Genomic DNA, 24996 nt, shown 5'->3' on the forward strand with positions numbered 1-24996 from the left:
AAATAAGGAAAGGCCTTTTGAAGGAGGTGGCCCTTAAGCTATACCTTAAAGAACAGCTAAAAGTACAAGAGATCTGGTAAAGGAGATCCCTTCCAGCATGGGAACCAACAGCCTATGCAAAGAGAGAAGATGGTATGTTGCTATAGGGAAGAAAAGGGCCAGTTTAGCAAAAACCTAAGATACAAAAGTAGGGAGTCAAATGATCTATCTGCAAAATTATGCTGGATCTACATTGTGAAAAGCTTTAATATAAATTTTAAATTAAAAGAACCCTGACATTATGTCTTACATGGTCTAGAAATTCCTCCTAAGAGGCAACTTATCATTTTTCTTTCTTTTTTTTTCCCCTAAAATAACAATTGTTCCATGGTGACATATAGATGTTATGACCAGACCTCACCCTAATGTTGTGAAATACCTGAGATCCTGTAATGTTTAGCCTATCATCATATTTGTGCAGAACCAATTAACAATGTTAGGGATGGTGTGTCTGTATCTTTTGACTGTTTGCTTCTGCTGTGTATAAAAAAAAAAATGTTATGTCAAGATTCGTGAGTGATAGAATTGTAAAGAGCAGAGCTTGTGAGAGCTTCAAACTTAACTATATATAGTAGTGATAGGACTTCAGAAGACTGGTTCAAAGTAAAAGAGTGCTAAAAGAAATAAAGAGGGAAAACCCTTGGCACTCCAAGAAAATCCTGTGCTCCTTATTGACTTATATATTACATTTAAATACTTCTACAAAATTGCTTTTAGGACACACATATGAAGGAGACAGCTCTTCTACCATTTACTTCTTGGCTGCCAGAGATATAATGGTTTATAACCACTTGAATTGTGGATTTTGCAAAATCTTAATTCATTAAGAAAGTTCAAGCAAGTATTATATCATGAGGCCTGCTGAGCTATATATCTATGCCAAAAATGTATAAATTAAAAACAAACTAAAAATTAGGTCTTTAGAGTATACAGTAATGAACTATTTTCTTTGTGTGTGTGTTAAACACAGCTTAGAAATAAAAAAATTTGATTCATTTTCAAAGGTATTTTCCAGAGGTGTTTGTTCCAGATTTAACATGATAATTTAATATTGGGGATTAAATGCAGCAATCTTGATATTATTTCATGAAATAACTCATCTACCAAGTCTGATAGCAAAGGGCAAACCTACCATTTTCTTATTATGTTTAATAATGGTAGTCATGGAAATTAATGCAAATCATATGTGGAAGAATTAAATGAAACTTATAGGACTTGAGAGCTAACTACCAGCCCTTATTTTACAAGTCAGGAAATAGCCCAATGTCTTAGTCAAGGTCACAGAGCCAGGGATATAAATGTCTTTTTATGTTAGAACAATACATTTATCTATTAAGTACACTTTTCTTCTTTCAGCCTACAGATTCAGTTGGAATATCATTGAGCAGTCTAGGTGGGAGTGGTTGAGAAACCAGATAATTTAAACTACTTACACCTGTTGTTTTTCTAATTAGGAAATGTGAGTAGAAAGGTGAGTTAAACATGTTCTGAAATCTATACCCAAAGAACAGTTAAAGCTACTGGAATCACATAACTTTCTTCAGCTCTTCAGGTTTGTTTGTCTTGGCATTTCTACCTGCTGTTAAGAGCTCTTACATAATAATCAAAATAATAATTCCAGTTATGTAAAGCCTTTTTTAAATGGTTCAGAAAAAAATTTTTCTGGAAATTTTGGTTAGACTTTACTTTTAAAAGAATGTAAAGACAGCCTAATTATGTCAAAATATAATGAAACATTTTTCATTGCAAATAATCTTTTAACATAAAAAACATGTCCTTATTCTCAGTTAGAATTTTTCATTTTGTGATATTTAATGCTGAATACAGATTTATTTCTACAAATTCCAGTGTACTTTGTCTAGTGCATGTATTAAAGGCTACATCTCACTAAAGGATAATATATATGATTTTCATATATATATGGATATGGATACATATATATATATAGCATTTATTAAGTGCTTACTATAGTCCAAGTGCTGGGAATTCAAATGGAAGTAAAAAAAAATGCCTTCAAAGAGCTCCTAATGGGAGAAAATACATAAAAAGGGAACTGAAAAAAAGGTGGGGAAGTTATCTGTGCAGGAGAACTAGGGGGAAAAGTCTGGGAGGCCAGGAGTAGATCAGGAGCTTACAATGGTGGCCCCAAATAGGAAACTATGAATCAGAGGATGAAGCTGAAGGGATGGAGGCATCTCTATGGTATGAATGCTTATGGTAAAGAGATAGAAAATTCTGAAGAGTCAGGAACTGAACCAGAGAAGAATGAAGAAATGTTTGTATTACTTAGTATTCTGTGTAATTTAAATATATAGGCACTAGATAAATTTCATAAAACTCAAAATAAGTAACAAAACTAGGTTTGATGGAAAATAGAAGTAATGACTCAGATTTTTATTCTTTTATTTCCTAAGTTTGCTATAACTCAAAACATATAAACTTCAGCCACAGCTGAGAGGGGGAAAAGTGATCTCTGAAATAACAAGAACTATTTTTTTATCAATATTTTGTTTTTCATCATCCCATCCATAGAACTCTCTCCTATAACAAAGAAATAAAATCTTCTGATATTCAAACTGATGAGCATGCAGTGTTTCTCACCTGTAGCCTCTAACCTAACCTCTCTAAGAGAAGAGTGTGTTCCAATTTAGCCGAGCAAGAACTATTTTATTTTTTGTAGAACAGTTAACCCAAATACAGAATCTAAAAAATGAGTAATGTGGGTTTTATTCAAGACTCATTGTAATGAGCACTTTTGGAAAGAATGTAAATCATGATGGGTTGAATTCTGATAAGATTTTTTAAAAAAATTTAATTTGATACCAAGAAATATTTGTTCTTCAGTGAATATAATACTGTGATCTGGTGCCAGAAATACTTATACAGTTTTATACAGTTCACAATTACTTGGCTAGAATATTTGTTTAGAAGTATAAAACTTAAAAGATTCCTAAGGTAAACAGATTCAACATACAGGATGGCTATAGCAATGCAAAAAACCAATAATTATGAAAATGAATTTTTCATAGTGCATACTTGGACTCCGAGGAGCTTTGAAAAGATACCTCCCTTCCATTACTTTGTCTATCCAGAGCTGGGGAAGAGGGAGGGTGATGGAGAAGGATGGAGGAATCTACAGGTGTGGTACATTGCATATATTACCAGGTTTTATGTTTTGATTTGTGGTTATATGGAAAGACTGCTAGGAGGAAACAGGATACAGGGGAAATTTTAGGCTATTGATACAATTTTTTTAAAGCCAGATAAACTATTGAAGTCTGACTGCAGATCAAAGCATGCTATCTTTCATTTTATTTATTTCCTTCCTGAATGTTTTGTTATATGTGTGATAAATGTCTTCTGTCACAGCATGAGCAATCTGGAAATATGGATTGCATGAAATCACTGATATAGCCTATACTATTTACAGTCTTGGAAATAGGGAGGTGGGATCTGAATCCTAAAATGTTAGGAAAACAATTGTCAAAAATTGCTTCTACATGTAAATGAATAAATATTTTTTTAAAAGGAGGAAGAAAATTGTCCCTGGGAAAAGGTGGAATACAAGACCTATGTGTGTAAGACATTTAGGCTCACTGGATAATAAAGACAAAACTGGAAATGGGCTCCTACCCTCCAAAAGCTTACATTGTACCAGGATATAACATAAATAGTAAATACAAGATAATTTGAGGATATGGAAAAAACACTTGGGATTAGGGGGTCTAGAAAGGTTTCTGTGTAAGTCGGCACTTGAGCTGAACAATGAAGGAAGCTGTTCATAAAAGTTTATGGAAAGGCCCAGAAAAAAGGAAAAAGCTGCCAAGTTTGGGGAACAGCAAACCATCTGGTTTGGCTGAAATGTCAAGTGAGATTAGTATGAAATAAGTTTGAGCCATATTGGAAGGGTCTTTAAAATGTGAAGCTGAGAAATTTGTTTTAGCCTAAAGATAATTGGTAGCCACTGAAGATTTCTGAGCAAAGGAGTGACCAGTTAGATATGCTTCAGAAAAATCATTTTGTCATCTGTGTGGAGAAGGCATTGAAAAACTATAACTTCGTTTGTTTTCTAAGTCAGCGTTCAAAAGCAAGTACAAAACAAAAATATTTATAGGCTTAAAACATTTTATGAGACTGTTAGTATTCTGAATATGTACAGAATGCATACTTGCCTGTTTTCTTTTGCATATTGTTACAAATTAATAAGATTAATCCAAAATTCTACTTTAAATGTCAATAGTAAATAGTTCTATAATCCTACATTACCAAATATATATATATTGGGGCGGGGGGGGGGATAGTTTAAATCACCAAGTTATCTGAGACATAGCTGGTAAAGTTGAGCATTCAATATCATTTAAGTCAGGAAGAAGACTGGTCTATTTTTTAAATATTCATGCCCATTTCATTCATACAGCAAACTTGAGAACTCCACTTTTTTTCACTGACCATGCCTCATGGAGTTTACTTACAGTCTAGAAAAGGGACAAACACAAAGATTTTATATTACCTAAGTACAGAGGTGCAGGACAGTGTCATGTGAGTTGTGAAATGGGAAGGTTGTTACTGATGGTGACAGATCACAGAAGACTTCATGCACATAGTAGCATTTGAGTTGAGATTTAAAAGATAACTAGGAATGCCCCCATTAAAATTTATTTTTTCTTTTTAATTTTGTTGTCTCCATTCTCCCACTTCCTATTCCTGTGCCCTCTTGTGGCATTATATCTAACATGCAAAATGTTTTGAGGTGTTTCTAGCAGTACAACTAGTAACCCTGTCTGGAATGAAAGGAAGTTGGCCACAATCTATAAAAGGCAAGGAAGCATTATTAGATGTCCTTTGAAGGCTACTGAACTAATGCCAACATAAACTCATCTGCCACTTTGCCGCAACTGTAACAGACTCTTGCTTTAATATTTCCTAAGTGAATCATAACTAAAATGAAGATTTTCATGAATGCTTTCAATTAAAAAAGTTTTTTTCTTAAGTATCCCAGGCAGTTCAGGCTGTGTTGAATTTATTAGAAGCATTGGGCGTATTTAATGCCAAATGGAAATGACACAGCCAGAGGGAAAATACACAGGCTGTTTTGTCAAGACTTTTAAAAACTTATTAAAAGGAACACTATCTTTGAACTTTGCTACCTATTTTGTGATTAGAAATGTCTGCAACCAAAGGATAAAAAACTTTGGATCTAAAGATAAGAATATCTAAACAATAAAACTCAATTCAATGTTTTCCTGAAAAAAGAGCCTTTCATAATGATTGTTTTTGTGTACTTGGTATCCAGCAGAGATTAAATATAAGACAACCATCTCATTTTAGGATTGTCATTACTCTCAGGACAAAATAAGTCTTTGGTTTTATGCAAACCACTAAGGTAGGTCCCAAGTGATCTGATGCCAAATTTTTCTTAAAAAAAAAAAAGCATATTTTTTATTAAATATTTTTATCAGATCCAGGATAAAAACTGGGAACTTCTGATTCTTAGTCCTTTGTATTCTACCATGTGGCTACAGATGAAATAGGAACAGAAACTGAAATGCAAGAATACCAATAATACTCAGCAAGCTATACTGTTCATTCAGGGACAGCTTTCTACTGACTTCAGCCAATAAAGCTGGCAGTTTCCCAACTTTTATCTTTTTTATTCTAAATGTGAGACACTAATTGATAAGGGCTTCTTTTTCAGTCTACAAGAAAGCCATAATTATCCTTTTATTTGAAAGCAAGGCTTGCAATTCCCATCTAATCATTATTGGTGATGATTATTTTTGTGAACCTAATAGCTGAAGGCTAGATTATGGAATTGTCTAATTCAAACTCGAAAGGAGGAAATTGGGGCAGTTATATAGTGGACTTATACTGGACTTGGAGTCAGGAAGACCTGTTTCAAATCTTGCCTCAGCCTTTAATAGCTGTTTGACCTTAGGCAAAATCACTTGGCTTCTCTCTCCTTCAAGTTTTCCCATCTGTAAAATGTGGATGGTAATATCACCCACCTCCCAGAGTTGTGAGGAACAAATAAAGTAATATTTATATAGGGCTTAAATCAGTGTTTGGCATATAATGTATACCATATAAATGCTAGTTATTATTAAATTGCAGTTTCTAAGTAACAGCAATGATTTTTTTTTTTTTTTTACTTTAAACCCTTAACTTCTGTGTATTGACTTATAGGTGGAAGAGTGGTAAGGGTAGGCAATGGGGGTCAAGTGACTTGCCCAGGGTCACACAGCTGGGAAGTGTCTGAGGCTGGATTTGAACCTAGGACCTCCCGTCTCTAGGCATGGCTCTCAATCCACTGAGCTACCCAGCTGCCCCCAACAGCAATGATTTTTAGTGTAAGTCAACTTTGTAGACACAAAAAAACTATAATGGAAATGAAGAAAATGAACCAATTATCCAAACTGAAATGAAACTTCTCAGAGCTTATTTTAAAGCAAAAACATCCTTCCCATCAGAAAAGGGCATAAATGGTAACTATCCCCAGAGGCTTAGGTTAGAAAAAGAACAGACCTTTTGACTTTGATGAGCCCTGGAATTGCAGTTTACAACCTGTGTAATCATAAGCATTTAACCACTACTATAATATTCAGCTTCTTTTATCTGTAAGTGTGAAGTGTGGCCCACCTAAAAGAAATATAAAGAAAACACTTTGTAAAAGGCTATGGAAATGTGATTTATTATAGTTATGCAAATAAGAACAGTTGAAGCCAAAGGTTTTTGCAATATACCAGACTTACCCCTTATGTATAAAGATGCTTTCTTCTAGAAGAGTTGGGAGACATTATAGATAGCAAACACCAAACAATATCACAAAAATTGGAAATTCTATTTCATAACAGGAAACAAGTAGTTACTGATAGGGGAGGCATTTCCGCACTAGCTGTCTACAGTTATACTACTGACTTTTTAATCAAAGATCAAAATCAATATCAAGTTAGATAAAATGAGAATGTATGGTGTGTACTTGAAGCAACTATAATTTAAGCAATCAATGCAAAAAAATAAAAAAGAGAAAAAAACCAGGCCAAACACAAATGGCCACTATTCACTCATTTCTAAAAAAAAATTTAACCAATATAAATCAGTTAACATAATGGAAGATCAAAAAGACCTAGAAACCAAAGTGGGCAAACATTTAACCTACTTGTCAAACAGAGAGATAAGGCAACATTCCTATAGGATATATACATTCATCTATAAAACTTTGAGAAAATAAGATGGTATGTAACATTACTTCATGAAAAAGTGAGAAGTAAAGGAATGAAACTGATTAGAGGATAACAAATATGAAGCCATCTAGGTATCCCAATGGATAGAGTGCTTGACCTAAGGTCAAGAAGATCTGAGTGCAAGTCCAACCTCAGACTAGCTGTATGACCTTGGGCAATTCACTTAACTGGTTTGCCCCAGTTCCCTTATGTATAAAATGAGGATAATAGCACCTGAAGAAAAAAATGAAATATTTGTTAAGTGCTCAAAATAGAGGCTGGCACATGGGTAGGCTTAATGAAAATGTTCTTTTTCTTTCCCCTTCCCCAAGTATAAGAATTGAAGATGTATAAAAGTTTTTATATCAACCTTTCTTCATAATTAATGTCAGGGAAGCTATCACATTTGAAATCTAATATCACAGTCCCAAATGTCCTACACAAGGAAGTGGAAACAGCACTGAAGAAAATACAGGAAGCATAAGTTGGACTACAGAAAAAATATTTGTGTGCTAGAAGTAACTCCATGGTTTTTTTTTTGGTTTTTTTTATTTTTAATATCAAGCAAGGCATAAAACATATAACTTAACAGTTATAAAAATAACTATGCTCATTAAGGATATGGAGATATGCAGCGTAGAGTACAAATAGACTCCTCAGAGGAACTTCCCTTTGTGAAATCTTCTAAATGCTCCTGTTTGTGGACAGCATTGAGCTGTCTATGTCAAGCCAATCAGAACATTGAAGTTTCTTGAATGAAGCCCATAATCATTTAAGAGTTTGACCTGGCAATCTATATTAGAAAAACCAAACAGATGAAGAATGACTGTTGTCTAAAATATGACAGTTGATTGGACAGTCCATAGAGTTAGTTTACCAGTGCATATTGCAGAAACAATGCACATTGAATGATAAGCAGGGTCCAGAGTTAAACAGGAAATGGAAACTGCATATTTTAATAATTACAAATTAAAATTCCTTAATGAATTAAATTTCCAGGTCATCCAAAGAGTAGTGGAGGGGAGTCTGATAGTAAAATAGTACTGAGTAGGTTGCAGCATTACAAAGAATTGTAAAAGAGGCATAAAGAATGTCAACATTAATTTGAAACCAGGAAAAAAAAAAAGATGAGCTGGACATGGGGAGTGAGAAAACTGATGGATAGCTGCATGCAATATCAAGAAAACTAGTGAGGCCCCCAAAATGTTGAGTGGCCCCTCCTGTGAAGGATTCACAGGACAATATAGACAAAGTTATTCAGGATAGCACTTGTAAATTGTGATTTGTAAGTCCTCATATTGATAAGGTCACAGATCCAAAGTATCAAAGTAAAGAACCAACATGCTCAGTCTTAATGAAGAGTTTGTACAGTGAATTCAAATTGGTAAGGCTGTTATTTCTTTGAGACATTTTAGCATACAGTTAATCTTTAGGGTCAAAAATACCTCTATTTTAAGCTATGGTTCAGGAAATAGTGAATGGTTAATTTCAAGTTTCTATTTAAATCTTTAATAAAAATAGGAGGTCACAATTTGGGGCAGCAACAAAACCTCTTGCAGGGGGAGGGGTCACAATTTTAAATAAAAGTGCTCCCAAAAGCCAAAGAATTGCTGGAAAGTGGAACATTATACAAAGATTATAGGAGGGAGCATATTACTAGCTTGAAGGGAGTACTTTAAGGTCCTTAGATCATCACTATGGCTCCATGTCCATTTATTCACTTTGATTTCCAGTTTCAATTTGGCAGGCTTGATGTATTGACATAGTTCCAACTATTTAAATGATTCTCAGACTCTAAAAACAAATAAACCCAGAGTACCAATTCAATATTAGTTATTTTGCACATCAATAATGGGAATTTCAGAAGACTGAGATCTAAAAGAATTAGAATAACACAATTTATAAAATCTTACCTTTGATGTTGATCTGAACTGTTTATGATTGTCTATTGAAATAACCCTACAAATAACCATTCTCTTTTTTATCTAAGATAAGTGAGTTTAGGCGTGGGTGGTTAGACTACTTAATTTTTTAAAATTGCCTTCCAAGGCTGCTGAAGTCCATGACAATGGACAATGATAATAAGATGAAGCAAACTACCAGAACATTGCACAAGGCTTTCCTAAAATCAATCAGACCTCCTGTTCTCTTGATTCAGCTCTACTGCTTTGTTTTTTGAAGCATTAAGTATATATAGAAAAAACTCAAAAACTATTCAGAACCAGGCTCCAGAATGAGAATTTACTATATAATGTTTGAAAAAATGCACAAATTGAAGAATTAATTACTTAGTCTTCTTGATGCAAGAATAAACTATTTGCAGATTTTTAGAATCAGATTTAGAACTGGAAGAAGCCGTAAATATCTACCCCAACCTGCTTTTTTACAATAAGGAAACTCAATCCAGAAAAGGTCAAGCTGTTTATCTAATAGCTCATCCAAGTTTTCTTGAGCTTGTAGCATGAGCCAAAAATCTTTTTAAAAGAGTGTTTCACTGATTTTACACTTAACTGCCATGGATATGACTATAGTCAAGGTAGATTAAAAAAAGACAAGAAGCTGCTAGAATAGGAAACTAATTCAGACAGGATTCAATTCCTAGTCCTTTCATTCTAAATATAATCTTTCCATTACATCCTGTTTTAGAGTTTGAGAATAAATGGCAAGGGGCACAAGAAGGAATCCAGTAAGAACTTTAATATAAAAGTTTTTAGAAAAGGAGCAACAAAAGAACTATTTCAATGGATGACATTGTTCTTGGATAACCTAAAAAGAAAATTTTCTAAAATTTTAAAAGTTCTGTAATAAAACCCTAAATTCTAAATTTAGGATTGAGGTCCATATAGCAAAGGCTTTTGAATTAGCAAAATCAAGTTACTAACTAGAGCGATGTGATTTGGACATGGTGAAGCTATTTTATGTGATTGCAGTTGCTAAAAAAAGCCTTTAAAAACATATTAGGTATTCACTCATTCCATATTATTGTCACAAATGACAATTATAGTTTATAAACAGTAATAAGGGATATGACTATACTTAAGTTTAAAAATCAAAAATTTATCTTTTAGACAGTAATTAGGGCACTCCCCTCCCTGAATTCCCATAGCACTTTTTTTTGCATCATTCATGTCATTGAACATATAGTGCCATATATGTTTCACATGTTTAACTTTTGTCTCCAACAAGGCTGTCACTTGAAGGCTTTGATTATACTTTTTACTAGTACTGGCCTATCAGAGAAAAGCACTATAGAGCTTATACATAATTGAACTTGTCATTTTATGAAATTAGTACTCCAAACATAATTGCCCCAAATCATAGGACTCTTAAAGGCCAATTAACTACTGAAGTTTTGTTCTTCAAAATTTTCCTCCTTGTGGTGTTTATCAGATCTCTAAAGTAAATCAGCACAATCTTTCTACAAAGCTACCTATCTTAAAAACTGAACTGCTTTAACTGCTTTTTTTTTGGTAGCTAGAAATCAAATTAATAGACTAGAAGTCTGCAAATTAACCAGCAAGTGCCTGTATTCGTATGGCCTCTTTGGTTCTTCTGCCATAATTTGCCAACCCTCAGACTAAAATTTGGCAAATAAATATTAAAGCATCTAACTTTTAGTATTGTGCTTGAAGTGGAATGTCTTTCCAGTCTATCAAATGAAAGCTGCAAGTAGATCCAGTACTCTCCATTCTATGCAAATTTGATGACTTAAAAATTCCTAGTCATTTTTCTATCTTTCAACAACCTACCCCAACATGCTCTACAGTTTATTCTTAGCTCCTGGCATAGATTCCACAGCTGAAATACTTAGGATTTTAAATGCATTAGTGTAAAATTTTGTTCTGCTGTTTATGACCTTAGATAGTTAATACCAAAAAATACCAATAGTTCTTAAATATGAACTGGTTAGGTATTTTAAGTAATGGCTTGTACAGATGCAAAAAAGGAGGTACAAAGATTTTGGCCTAACAACTTTTGCTAGATTTCCAGAAGATAAGTTTCATCATTGAGGTAGAAACTAAATTCTGACCTTGGAAAAAGTGAAAAATTCTCCCACTTTCTCTAAAACTTACAGAATTTAAAACCTTTTTTCAGCTATTCCCTCATATAAGTGATTTAAGACCCACCAATAATTAATAGAATCCAAAAGTTACCTTATAGAGAGAACAAATTCTATATAAAAACAGCTCAATACATATGCACCATTCTTCATAAGTTCTTAGAATGCAGAGAGCAGGTTACCTATTGCAGAGTTTGTAACGGTTAAAGAAAAGGAAGCCAAATATTTATGTAAAATTTAAATTTTATAATCATGTTAGGAACTTTTTACATTTAATACAAAGGAAATGTCCGTATCTATTTACTTTTGCCCAAAGGAAAGATTTCTGAATCATTATTTCCTTGCACAATAAAACAGAATCAGAATCCAGATGTATGTCCTCTAGAAGCTCTAGGTGGAATGACGTGATCTTGCTTCCAAAGAAAATCTGAATAACATCCTTATTTGAAGTCATCATGATTGCAGCACTGTATATACCATGGTCTGTCTAAAAACTCATTATTAAAAAATTGCCTCCTCACATTTCAAAAAAAAAGGCTCAGGCCCAACCATAACTTCCTCTGTAAACTTGAGAACCTCAGTCTTGTGATTAAACTTGATACAGTACTTGCAATTTTAAAATAATTAAGTTTGGAAAAGTGTTCATTTTATGTATCAATCAGTTGTAATCTGCTGATCTGATTAGAAGCTTTGACAAAAGTTTGGTGGCGATTGCAAATAATTGCCAGGCATATAGGAATGATACAATAACCCACAGTTTTTGGGTCAGCTCTGGTGCAAGAATACAGGAACAAAAACATCTGTAAGTATGGGATTAAAAAAATAATTGTCCATAGCCAAAAAGGCAAAGAAAGTAGACGAGCTTTCAAGGAGTGTGTCCATGTCGTTCCTTCCTGTGGTTCTTTTGGATGTTGCTGAATGTGTTCCAATGCTAGTCTGTTGTAAGTTTCGTTGATTTCAAAAACATAGTAAATTGCAGCTGCACTTGCTAACAGATACAGCCCCACTCCAATCCATCCCATCCTCTGGCGGAAGTTCATCATTCTCCATGCTCTGTGCCTTAAAATGAAAGAATACATATATTTTAAGTGCTACAGATTGTTATAGCTCTGCTATTAACCTTACTGGCTTCAACGTGGAGAACTTTAGGTCTAAAACTTTTAAATTCATGTTTTGCTTTTAAAACCCATTAAGAAATATTATGCCACATAAATTGCTGAGCAAAAAAAAAAAAATCTAGTACCAAGATATAAAATATTCACTGCTTTTATGTTTAACTGGAAGACAACTCCAATGTTATAAATCAAATGACATCCTGTTTTAAAAGTGCAATGCTTTTTATATTTTAAACATAGTTCAAGTATGTACCTCTAGTTGAAAACTGGAATCAAGCCAGCCTCCTGAGGAGCGTTTCACCTCTTTTAGTTGTTCAAATATTTTCTTTTTGGCACAGATCTAGGGCTTTAAATGTTCTCCTGAAAAAGTTTTAACATAGAACTCAAACAAACTCCAGGAAACCTAAAGTTAAACACTGTAACTCTTAAAACACTTACAGCGCTCCCATCTTTCCTTTTCCCACGGCAAGAGTTAGAGTCAATTAGCTCAGAATACTTGGGGTGTTTTGGCATTTCAGATGAGGCGACCACAAAAGAACTGAAATCCTCTTCAGAACTGACCTCAAAAAAAAGTAATACCCCTAGTTTGCCCAAACTCCCCCCAGTTACTGCTCCCTGCCCAGACCAAATAAGGCAGGTGAACACGCGTGGCATCACTTACTACTAAACCCCACGAGCTATCCCCAGGTCCAGGCGCACGGAGCTAGGCTGGAGATGATTAACAGAAGCGTGATCAAGCCTTCAGTCATGTGGACCCTCCAAGCCACAGACCCCGCCCCCACCCAGCCCCGCCCCAGAGCCTCCCACCGCATCCCCGGGACCAGTAGTTCGCTCGCTCTCAGTCCTCCTCCTCGAGCCCCGCAGCCGGCCCGGGGACGGTGCCCCCAGCTCTTCAGGAGAGCGCTGCGTCCTCTCCAGGAGCCCCGCGCCACGCCGTCCCCAGCAGAGGAAGGGTTGGGCGGAGGCCCCGTGCCCAGAGCCGAAGAGACCGGACATCCTGGATTCCCCGGGAAGATCCCGGATCTCACCTTCCTGTCCCGGGCGTCCGGCTGTCCCTGAGACCGCCGCAGATCAGAGTTTCCGGCCCCTGACGGAAGCCGTTCTAGTAGGGCAACAGGAAGTCCCGCCTTCCCCCCAGCCTGGCTAAACGCGAGGCCCCGCCCCACTCGGGACAAGGCTTCAGCGAGCCTTGACCTGGGGTAAGAGAGCGCGGGAACATGGCCTCTTCTCTCCCTTCCCACATCTTTCTTCCCTCCGAGGTCAAATCTTGAGGCGCAAAATGGGCGGGGGGTTGGGTCCAGTTTCCTGCGATCTCTCTGTGCTTGTTGAGCCTGTATTTCTCTTTATAAAGTGCGTCTGATGACGCCTGTCAGAAGGGAAATGGGCCTGGTATTCTGAAATTCCTTCCGAGTCCAAATTCACCGGATTATACTTTGAATGTACTTGACAAATGGTCTCACTCAAAGCCCTCATTTCTACAGAGAAGAAAACGGTGTTTTTCCTAACCCCAGGCTTTCCCTCCCACTTCCTCTCTTCTCAATTCTGTTCTGTTCTCCAGGTCCTCAGCCATGTTCCCTTCCTCTTCCCTCCCCCCAAACAAAATGTTCAGTCGGGTTTTCTTGGCAAAGATATTGGAGTGAGATGCCATATCTTCTCCAGCTCATTTAACAGATAAGGAAACTGAGGCAAACAGGGGTGACTTGGCCAGAGTCACACACTCTTCCACCTGCTTGCCCCAATAAAATGTAGTAAACATTCCTCAGTCATTCAGTAGATAAGCATTCATTAAATCCCTACTATGCACTGTATTGGGTTCTGGGAACACAAAAAAGAGGCAAAAGTGTTTTCCAGGTTCTGGAGATGCAAAGATAAAACCAAGAGTTACTTCCCTCAAGGCTTCATTCTGCTGGGGAAATACTACATCTATCCAGATAAATAAATGCAAGGTAATGAAGGAAAGAATACTCATAACTGGGGAGGGCTTTAGGAAAGGGCTTACTCAGAATGTGGCAGCTGAAATTTTGAACTTTGAAGGTTAGGGAGGCTGAGAAGCAAGAATGAGGACCTATTAAGTTTTAGACAGGGGGCAAATGAGCAAAGTAGAATGTTGAATTGAGGGGTACATCTAGAGGTTTATTATGTGAATAGAGGACCTGAAGGCAATTTTTTGAAATAAGACTTGAAAAGCACAAATTCCAGGTCACAGAATTTGTGTTTAATCCTAGAAACAACAGAGAGCCACTGAAGGATTTTGAGCAAGGGAGGTTCATGATCATCAGTTTTCTCTCTCTCTTTTCCTTTTCTTTGATTCCATTTCCCCCTATTCTTCTTCTGTCATCTCTCTTTGCCATATTCTTCATCTGCATTCTCCCCAGTTCTACTTCATAAGTGTCTTGAAGTATAGAATCCCAGAATCTTAGAACTGGAAGAGACTTCATAGGTCATCTATACTTATAACTCCTACAGCACAAAGTTGTGAGGTTCAAATCAACAACAGGTGTTGGAAAAGCCTTTTATAATCACAAAATAATAAATTTTATAGTATAATGCAAGCTCTTTGAAAGGAAGGACTATGTTATTTTGTTTTTGTACTTAACCCAACACCCTGCACAATATTCTCAATATGGTAATGATTTAAATACCTGTGTGTAACCCCACTTCTGTCCAAGTGAGGTTTCCTGAGTCATAGCCTTCTGACACTAAATGCTGATATGACACTGAGGGAGCTGTGATTACTGATTGGCTGAGGAATTACTGTGAGTTAGGGCACTCAGTAAAATTGGCACACACTTTGGAGAAGTTTAAGAAAAGGAAGTCTGGCTAGACCATGACAAAAAGGCAAGCATGGACTTTTAAAAGGCAGATTGGAAATCTCCTGGAAGCAGAAAACATGGGGAAGCTGGCCTCCATCATGCCCCTTAATTCCCAGGTGCCTAAAACAGATAGTGCTTCGAAAAGACTCTCCTTGGTGAGATATATCTCCTTAGTTGACCTTAGATATCTCATTTCCAGCCAAAGAGTTCATTCAATTTTATGTACTTGGTCTAACCCAGGGGTCAGCAACGTATGGCTCTCGAGCTGTATCTGGCTCTTTTGAGGGCCAGATATGGCTCTTCTGCAGGAGCCATAAAGTCAATTTTTTTTTCAGGCGCTGTTACAGGGTACACTGTGAGCACTGTATGGCTCTCACGAAATTACATTTTTAAAAATGTGACGTTTATGGCTCTCAAGGCCAAAAAGGTTGCCAACCCCTGGTCTAACCTAACCTGTATAACTTCTTTGACTTATTTTTATTTATATTGATAAAATATAATTCCAACCTAATACCATTCTTGGAGATGAAAGTATTGGAGAAACTATCTCCCCATATAGGTCTTGGATCTTGCTAGACAACTGGGCATACGCAATGTTCCATGAAGACAGAGCAGGATATATCACAGAATAGATATCTATTTATGACTCTCTTAGCCATTTATCTCTGTATTATACAGCCTTCATACATACAACCTTATATATTGAATAAATGTTTCAGTGTTATTGAATAAATAAAGGATTGGTAAGTAAATTCTGAGTCTCTCTAGTGTTCCATCAGTGGGGCTTCTTTCTCTTGAGTAAAGACATAAGACAGCTAAAGATGAAAAAAGTCCTTTTCTGTCAAAAAATTTGTACATGAATATTTTGCCATTTACTAGTTGTATGACCTTGAACAGATTACTTAGTCTTTCTTTGCCTCAATTACTTCATCTATAGAATGATAGTAATATCTTCTTTAAGGCAGAAGATTAGACAAGCTAATCTCTTGAGGTCTTTTTTCCAGTTTTAAGACCTGTGATTCTATTATTATATTCCAAGGAATATGCAAACAGTAACCATTTCTACAATAACCCTATGAGTGGGTATCTAAGTTCTGCTTAAAGACTTCCCATTCTTTCAGTTTTTCTTCTTAACCTCTTTATTTCCAGCTTCTTTTGCAACTCCATATTTCCCCAGTTCCTGTACTTGTTTGCCCCATTCTTTCTATTTCCCAGTAATATAGAAATGAGTCCTTTGAGTCCAGTTGTGATAAATGCATTATTTACAGACTATTCCAACTATAATGATACCAACTCTGCACTCAGTAGAATGTGACCTCTTTGAGAAGTAAAGACTGTTTTTTCCAGTTTTTATTGAGTTTAGTACATAGCAAGTCCATAATTAAATACTTGTTGACAGTTATCCAAGCTGAAGTTGGGACTGGGTGAGAGACTTTATTTCTTTGCCATGGCTATCCTGAACAAAAGCAGAAATAGTCATTCATAGACCACCAAAAGAAATAACTTTTTAGATTAATATTAAGTTAGCAAAGCAGTAGCCATTTCATCTTGCCATCACTAAAACATGCTTCCTGGTTTTTCATCTAGATCCTGAAAGAGAAGTAATTTTGATGAATAGATGGAGATGGGGTAGAAAATGGCATGGTAATCATGGAGGAGCAAAGGAACAGAATTGGGGGGGGGGGATTGAACAAGAGAAGACCTAGGAGGCATTTTGTTCCATCCTTTCATTTTATAGATGAGTTTACTAAGGCCCAACATCTCCTAGGCCCTGTATTTCTAGCCCATTTGGTGCGTTAAACATTCAACAACAGCAATTCAGTTCTATGTACAAGATATTCTTCAGACCCTAAAGATAGAGACACAAATGAAGACTTCCCAGTTTTCAAGGAGTTTACATTCTACTGAGGAAGCTTATATTCTTTACTACATATGTTGCCTTTATGTTCTAAGAATGGAAAGTAGGTCACTTGGTATGTAGAAGAAAATTTGTTTTTTATTTTTTATTTATTTTTAAAATATTTTTATTTTTACTTTTAATATTTTCCCATAGTTACATGTTTTATGTTCTTTCCCTCTCTCCAAACCCCCCTAAACTCCCTTAGCCGACGCACAATTCCACTGGGTTTTATGTGTATCATTGATTAAGACCTAATTCCATATTATTGATAGTTGGACTAGAGTTATCGTTTAGTGTCTTCATCCCCAATAATATCCTCATCAACTCATGTGTTCAAGCAGTTGCTTTTCCTCTGTGTTTCTCCTCCCACAGTTCTTCTTCTGAATGTGGCTAGTTTTCTTTCTCATAAGTCTATCAGCCTTGCTTTGGATTCTTGCATTATTGCTTGTAGAGAAGTCCGTTATGTTCAGTTGTACCACAATACCACAGAGTATCAGTTTCTGTGTACAATGTTCTCCTGGTTCTGCTCCTTTCACTCTGCATCAGTTCCTGGAGGTCATTCCAGTTCACATGGAATTCCTCCAGTTCTTTTTTTTTTTAATTTTTTTTTTATTTTAAACCCTTAACTTCTGTGCATTGACTTATAGGTGGAAGAGTAGTAAGGGTGGGCAATGGGGGTCAAGTGACTTACCCAGGGTCACACAGCTGGGAAGTGTCTGAGGCCGGATTTGAGTCCAGTTCTTTATTCCTTTGAGCACAATAGTATTCCATCACCAACAGATATCACAATTTGTTCAGCCATTTCCTAATCGAAGGGATTTTTTTTCCCTTCTCTTATTTTCCAGTTTTTTGTAACCACAAAGAGCATGGGTATAAATATTTTTGTACAAGTCTTTTTCCTTATTATCTTTTTGGGGTATAAACCAAGCAGTGCTATGGCTGGATCAAAAGGCAGATAGTCTTTTTAAAGCCCTTTGGGCATAGTTCCAAATTGCCATCCAGAATAGTTGAATCAATTCACAACTCCACCAGCAATGCATTAATGTCCCAATTTTGCCACATCCTCTCCAACATTCATTACTCTCCCCTGATGTCATTTTAGCCTATTTGCTAGATGTGAGGTGATGCCTCAGAGTTGTTTTGATTTTCATTTCTCTAATTATTAGAGATTTAGAACACTTTCTCATGTGCTTATTGATAATTTTGATTTCTTTATCTGAGAATTGCCTATTCATGTCCCTTGCCTATTTATCTATTGGGGGATGGCTTGATTTTTTTGTACAATTGATTTAGCTCCTTGTATAATTGAGTGAAATTTTGTTTTTTAAGCATTTGTGAAGCCTCCTCTTGAAGAGGGAAGGACCACTTAGACTAGCATACACTGGTAGGGTGGTATTTGGAATTTTTCACTCATTTCCTGAGGCCACGAAGTATCATGTGACTTAGGATGGAGTCAGACTTTAAAAAAAAAAAAAAAAAGAGGAGATAGAGCATGACACTTCCTTTAGCAGCCTAGTGATTCAAAAGAGAGGCAGAGGGAGAGAGAAGGCCTGAAGGCAATGGCTAGTGCAGCCCTGCAGAGAAGGAGCTATTTTGGCAATTTCAGCCAGAGGTGTAGTTTGCTGGGATATTTCCCCTCTTTTAGGTCAGAGGGAATCAAAGGCAAAATGAAGAGGCACAGACAAAAGCATAGGCTGCTCCACTCAATCAATCAATAAACATTTATTATGTACCTACTATGTGCCAGATACCATGCAAAAAGGAAAAGATAGGCCCTGCCTTCAAAGAATTCACAATCTAATGGAGGAGACAATATGCAAACAAATATACACAAAGCAAGCTATATTCTGTATAATTAGGAAATAATTTTAAAAAGGAAAACACAAGAATTAAGAGAGGTTAGGGAAGGCTTTCTGTAGAAATAAGGATTTTAGTGGGAACTTAAAGGAATCCAGGGAGGTCAGTAGTCAGAGCGGAGGTAAGAAAGTATTTCAGGCATGGGAGACAGCCAGAGAAAATTCCCAGAGATGAGAGATGGAGGGCCTTATTCAGGAAGAGCCAGGAGGCTAGTGTCATTGAATTACAGAGTACATGTTGGGGTACTAAGATGTATCAAAATTGGAAATGTAGGAGTGGGCTAAGTTATGAAGGTCATCACCAGTAAGCAATTATTTCATATTACTCATAACATCCATTGAGTGCAGCTGAAGCTTGTTTCTAAGTGTGATACTTTATTCTGCTATCTTACAACAAAAAAACTACTCCTTATCAGTTCCTACAGTTGAACCAAATATGTGTATTTTCCTTAAATCCACGGTTTAAAGGATGAGGGTCCAGGGGTAGCTTGGTAAGTCACACAGGGGAGAGTGATGTTTCCTAACAAGGGAACAACTCCCATCATTGCTTTTTTTTTTTTTTTTTGTCTCTAATAGGGAGGAGGAATGGGGACAACAAGCCTTTTATATGTTTAATAACTATACTCCTAAGGGCATAATTAATATGAAACTGGCCTCTTAGATCTGCAACACCATTCTATAAGCCTAACCTGTTGATTTGCCATAGAATTATGGTGCACGACTCACTAAGGACAACAGTACCTTCAGGTTCCATGACAACACCTAGTGTTACACAGTAGTTAAGAATAACCTGGAAAAATAGGTTGGAACCATGTTGTGAAAGCCTTGAGTGTCAGATCAAGTTTGTACTTTATACTATGGGCTATGGGGAGCCAGTGAAAACTAGTCCAGTAAGAATCTGCACAACAGGTAGAAATAGAGGCAGGCTAGAGTGAGGGATATCAGCTTAGAAACTATTATTGCAGATGAGTAAACATGGAAGTCAAGAGAGAGGAAAGAATGAAAAATGGCAGTAAATACTGAACTTGAGGACAGGAAGAATAAATGGCTTAACAGTAAAAAGAAAGAAGTTAAATAAAAAGGCTGGCCAAGGAAGGGAAGATGATTAATTCATGTTGAATGTGAGAAATCGGTGTCAATAAGACATCCCAACTAAAAACGTCTCATAGGTGTTTGGAAATTTGGAGCCAGAGTTCTGACAAGTAGTAGGGCAAAGATCCAAGTTTATACTTGAGAAATATATTTGCAAGTTATGACCTCTCTGCCATTTGGCCAATGTGCATTTATTAAAAACTTACTCTGTCCTAGACACAGCACTAAATACTGGGGATATGAATGCAAGCCAAAAGAAAGGCAGCTCCAGCTTTCATGGAGCTTACATTTCTATGAGGAAAGGCAACACATTAAAAGTGGATATGAAAAGGATTGAGGGAGAAGGAAGAGAGGAACTTGTGGGGATGGAGCTAAAGTCCAGAGAATGAAGAATACCTGGTTGGAGCCCTTGTTCAAAATGGAGGTTCTAGGAAGAATGTACTAATGGGAGAATAGGGCCCAGGAGCAGAGGAAGTGAATTTTCCATTAATTCTAGCAACTTCTTGTCTTCCCCTTCATAATGTCTTTTTTTTTAAGTAATTTTTTCAATTAATGTAGAAAAAGGTTTTGACAATTGTTTTCTGAAATTTATTTTCAGATTCTCTCCTTCCCTCCTTCCCCACTTCCAAGGCAATAAATAGTGTCTGATAGAGATTATACTAGTGTTTTCATGCAATACATATTTCAACATTCCTCACTGAAGATATATAACACATATACTATAAAAAACTCATCCTTCATAATGTCTTGACTGCCATCACATCTATGCCAGGTAAGGGTAAAACTGGCACAGCATTCTTTTCAAAAAGACTTCTAGAAGGCAGCTGGGTAGCTCAGTGGATTGAGAGTCAGGCGTAGAGACGGGAGGTCCTAGGTTCAAATCTGGCCTCAGACACTTCCCAGCTATGTGACCCTGGGCAAGTCACTTGACCCCCATTGCCCACCCTTACCACTCTTTCACCAAGGAGCCACAATATACAGAAGGTAAGGGTTTAAAAAAAAAAGACTTCTAGCTTTGCCATTGAGAAAGACAATTGCCTTCTTCACTTGTACATTTGGAAGGAATGAGTTGATTTGAGAATGAATCTAGAAGAGGATGAGGATATACTGATAGAGGAGTAGGGCCCCTCCATTATCTCATCATACATCTGCAGAAGCAAATTCACCAACAACATTTCTGAATATTGATTTCCAGCCATAAAAGTGATGGTTGTCTTGACATCTATGATCTTATTTCCTTTATCTTGAGAAAAATGGAAGTGGTTTTGACTTCCACTGATCTTGGCTTTCAAACCTCCACTATGTGACTGAGTTATGAGATGCCTAGGGCTTAGTAGTTTCATGGGTCTTTGCTACTGACAGATGATCTGCCTTGAGGCACAATCAGAAAACTAATATCCAAGGAAAAATATACAAACCAAATAGCCACAGAAGATATCTGGATAGTTTCAGACATGCCTTTCCCTAAGGTTTCTTCTCCTTTAACTTCACCAAACATCTGTTGGTCATATGACAAAATAACTCAGCTCCCCACATTTATCTAACTTTTAAATCTACTTCAACCTCATCATTCCTCAAATAACCAGTGTTGCCTAGATTAGAAGTAAAGGGCCATTGGCTGTTTTTAAGGGCTTAAAGGTGAATTGAGGAAAGTGGAAAAAAAAAAAAAAAGGTCAGTGGAGAACCAAATCTTTCTTTATAAAGGTTGAGGGAAAATATCACTGCTTGCCTTATCAACCACTTGCAATTCTGATTTCATTTATTGTCTTATTTTATTTTGTTGTTAGGTTCCTAAAGATCTATAAGGGAAGAAAATAATTTTTAAAAAAAATTTCAGAATGATCAAAGGCAATTAATTTATTTGTTTGTTTATTTTTTTTAAGCCCTTAACTTCTATGTATTGGCTCCTTGGTGGAAGAGTGGTAAGGGATGGGCCATGGGGGTCAAGTGACTTGCCCAGAGTCACACAGCTGGGAAATGTCTGAGGCCAGATTTGAACCTAGGACCTCCTGTCTCTAGGCTTGACTCTCAATCCACTGAGCTATCCAGCTGCCCCAAAGACAATTAATTTATAAGAGCAAGAACAAGTCTTCTCATTCTCACACACACGTTCCTCAAGAGCAGAGACTATCTTAATTTTCTGTATGGATTCACAGTGCTTAGGCTAGTGCTTGACCATAATAAAAGCTTAATATATAATTTTCATTCATAATTTTCTTCACTCATTTCCCCCTCACAGTTCATGGGGGTATTCTTGAGGGGATTGTGTGGTTCTGCAAATGTTATAGCCCCTTTTCTGGTGTGTTCTCCTCAATATCATTTGCCAGTGCCAGTTAATGCCTTCTCAATACCATCAGTTCCAGTGATTAGTGCTCCATTATCATTATCATCAACTGCTCTCTCCCTAATATTAATCAACCAGTTAACACCAATGAATTTTTATAAAGAGATATTTGCTAAGAAAATATAACAGGAACAGAAATACAACCAAATTCCCCCAAAGCGTGGCATACTGTTCCCTCAATTACCTTTTTAAGAATAATGAACTCCAACTTAAAGTGATTGCTACCAACATTTCTGTCTCTGAGCTCACTTCTTTCTTCCTTTCTTTCTTCCTTTCTTTCTTCCTTTCTTCCTTCCTTTCTTCCTTCCTTTCTTTCTTTCTTTCTTTCTTTCTTTCTTTCTTTCTTTCTTTCTTTCTTTCTTTCTTTCTCTTTCCTTCCTATCTTCCTTCCTTCCTTCCTTCCTTCCTTCCCCTTACCTTCTGTCTTAGAATCCCTACTGTATATTGGTTCTAAGGCAGAAGAGTGGTAAGGGCTAGGCAATGGGGGTTAAATGACTTGTCCAGGGTCACACAGCTAGGAAGTGTTGGAAGCCAGATTTAAACCCAGGACTTCCCATCTCTAGGCCTGCCTTTTAATCCACTGAGCCATCCAGCTGCCCCCCAAATAACTCCATTTTTGAAGGTCACAGTGTATCTTGGCTACTGGGTAGATTCATTAGAGCCCCCTGAGGCGAAGAAAGGAAGAAGAATGTACAGGCAAGTTGAATCCCCACCACCACCTTGACCATCATCTCCCCTTTATACCCTAATGGAGAGAGTCCAGAATCCTAAACCAAAGAATGTTGGGAAAAATAATGTCTCTCAAACATCAAAGCCTGCCTTAAGCCAGCCCCTACAGCCATTATTGAGGGGAGAAATCACTGTGAAGAATAAGCTCATTTTCATTTTCCATCAACAGGCAGAAAGAGAGTGGTTCTGTTTATCATCCAGCCATCATCCAGCTCTTGTGGAGAAGGAGCCAGTTCTTCTCATCAAATGTCAACCAACTTCCACTCACAATGCAAGACAGATGAGCAAGGCACCCTAAGGATGCAGCATGTGCCAGGAAAATCAACCCCTGCCGGAAGCTATCAAGGCTGTGATGTTTTAGCAAGGCTACTCACAAGCTCTGACAATCCAGCACGGCAGGTTATCAGGAGGATGAAAATTCCACACTCAGTTTCCCCTATGTGATTCTTTTAACAGTGACATTCACTTGCATTGAAATTATTACAATTAATATCCTTATTCGGCTCCAAAGAGGCACAGAAAAACAATACAGGTTCATGGCAAGAACAATCACAGTCACAGACTACCCACTATCCCAAAATAAACCCCTGTACAACCCCCTAGAGTATAGAAATTTCCCCTAGAATCAGCCCAGCAAAGGGCCAGCAGTTAGTGAGTTAATGTTAAAAATTCCAAATCTTGCCTACCCTTTGATCCAGCCATACCATTGTTGGGATTGTACCCCAAAGAGATCATAGATAAACAGACTTGCACAAAAATATTCATAGCCGCGCTTTTTGTGGTGGCAAAAAACTGGAAAATGAGGGCATGCCCTTCAATTGGGGAATGGCTGAACAAATTGTGGTATATGCTGGTGATGGAATACTATTGTGCTAAAAGGAATAATAAACTGGAGGAATTCCATGTGAATTGGAAAGACCTCCAGGAATTGATGCAGAGTGAAAGGAGCAGAGCCAGAAGAACATTGTACACAGAGACTGATATACTGTGGTAAAATAGAATGTAATGGACTTCTGTACTAGCAGCAATGCAATGACCCAGGACAATTCTGAGGGATTTATGGAAAAGAATGCTACCCACATTCAGAGGAAGAACAGCAGGAGAGGAAACACAGAAGAAAATCAACTGCTTGAATACATGGGTTGATGAGGACATAATTGGGGATCGAAAGTACCACACGAATGCAACTATCAACAATTTGGAAATAGGTCTTGATTAATGACACATGTTAAAACCAGTGGAAATGCATATCAGCCAGGGGAGGGGGAGGTCGGGGGGTGAAGGGGAAAGTAAGAGCATAAATCATGTAACCATGTTAACTTTTCTAAAATATAAATATTAATAAATGTTTAAAATAAAAAAAAATTCCAAATCTCTAACTCAGATTCCCATACACAGGTGCCTGCAAGAACAGGCCAGAACAGTCTCCAAGTTTTTCCCCTGCCCTTTCCAGATCCGATTTGGTACAGTAATTTAATATAAAAGAACAATGAATTGAAGAAATTGTCTCCCATGAAAAGGCCTGTACGTTCTCACCACTGTAACACAAGAGATATGCCAAACACACCTAACACAATGTTTCTAAAGATAAGATGTATGGTGGGAATGGAATTCATGCCAACATTGATGTAATCTTGAAGAAAATGATATAAAAATTAAAATCAGCAGATGGCACTTGAAATCAGCCACCGCAAACCTACTGGGTCTCTGGCTCTTCTCACTCCATTTTCGCTCAGTTGTCCCGCCCCCAAGGGGAACTGGACTGCTGGAAATCTCCCTTCGAACCCCCCAGCAAACCCCCTCTACCACCACCTTGACCACCCTCTTC

General features: G+C 37.0%; 1 protein-coding gene across 1 annotated transcript; it reads right to left on the reverse strand.

The window, feature by feature from the left end:
• Positions 1 to 11550: 11550 nt before the first annotated feature.
• Positions 11551 to 13214, reverse strand: TMEM251 (transmembrane protein 251). The gene is given in 4 exon segments (XM_044662142.1): positions 11551 to 12378; positions 12873 to 12908; positions 12910 to 12995; positions 13096 to 13214. Coding segments are annotated over 3 exon segments (486 nt in total). The 5' UTR covers positions 12948 to 12995; positions 13096 to 13214; the 3' UTR covers positions 11551 to 11966.
• Positions 13215 to 24996: the final 11782 nt, after the last annotated feature.

Source organism: Gracilinanus agilis, chromosome 2 (genome assembly GCF_016433145.1).
Source record: "Gracilinanus agilis isolate LMUSP501 chromosome 2, AgileGrace, whole genome shotgun sequence".
In the NCBI taxonomy this organism is placed as follows: Eukaryota; Metazoa; Chordata; class Mammalia; order Didelphimorphia; family Didelphidae; genus Gracilinanus; species Gracilinanus agilis.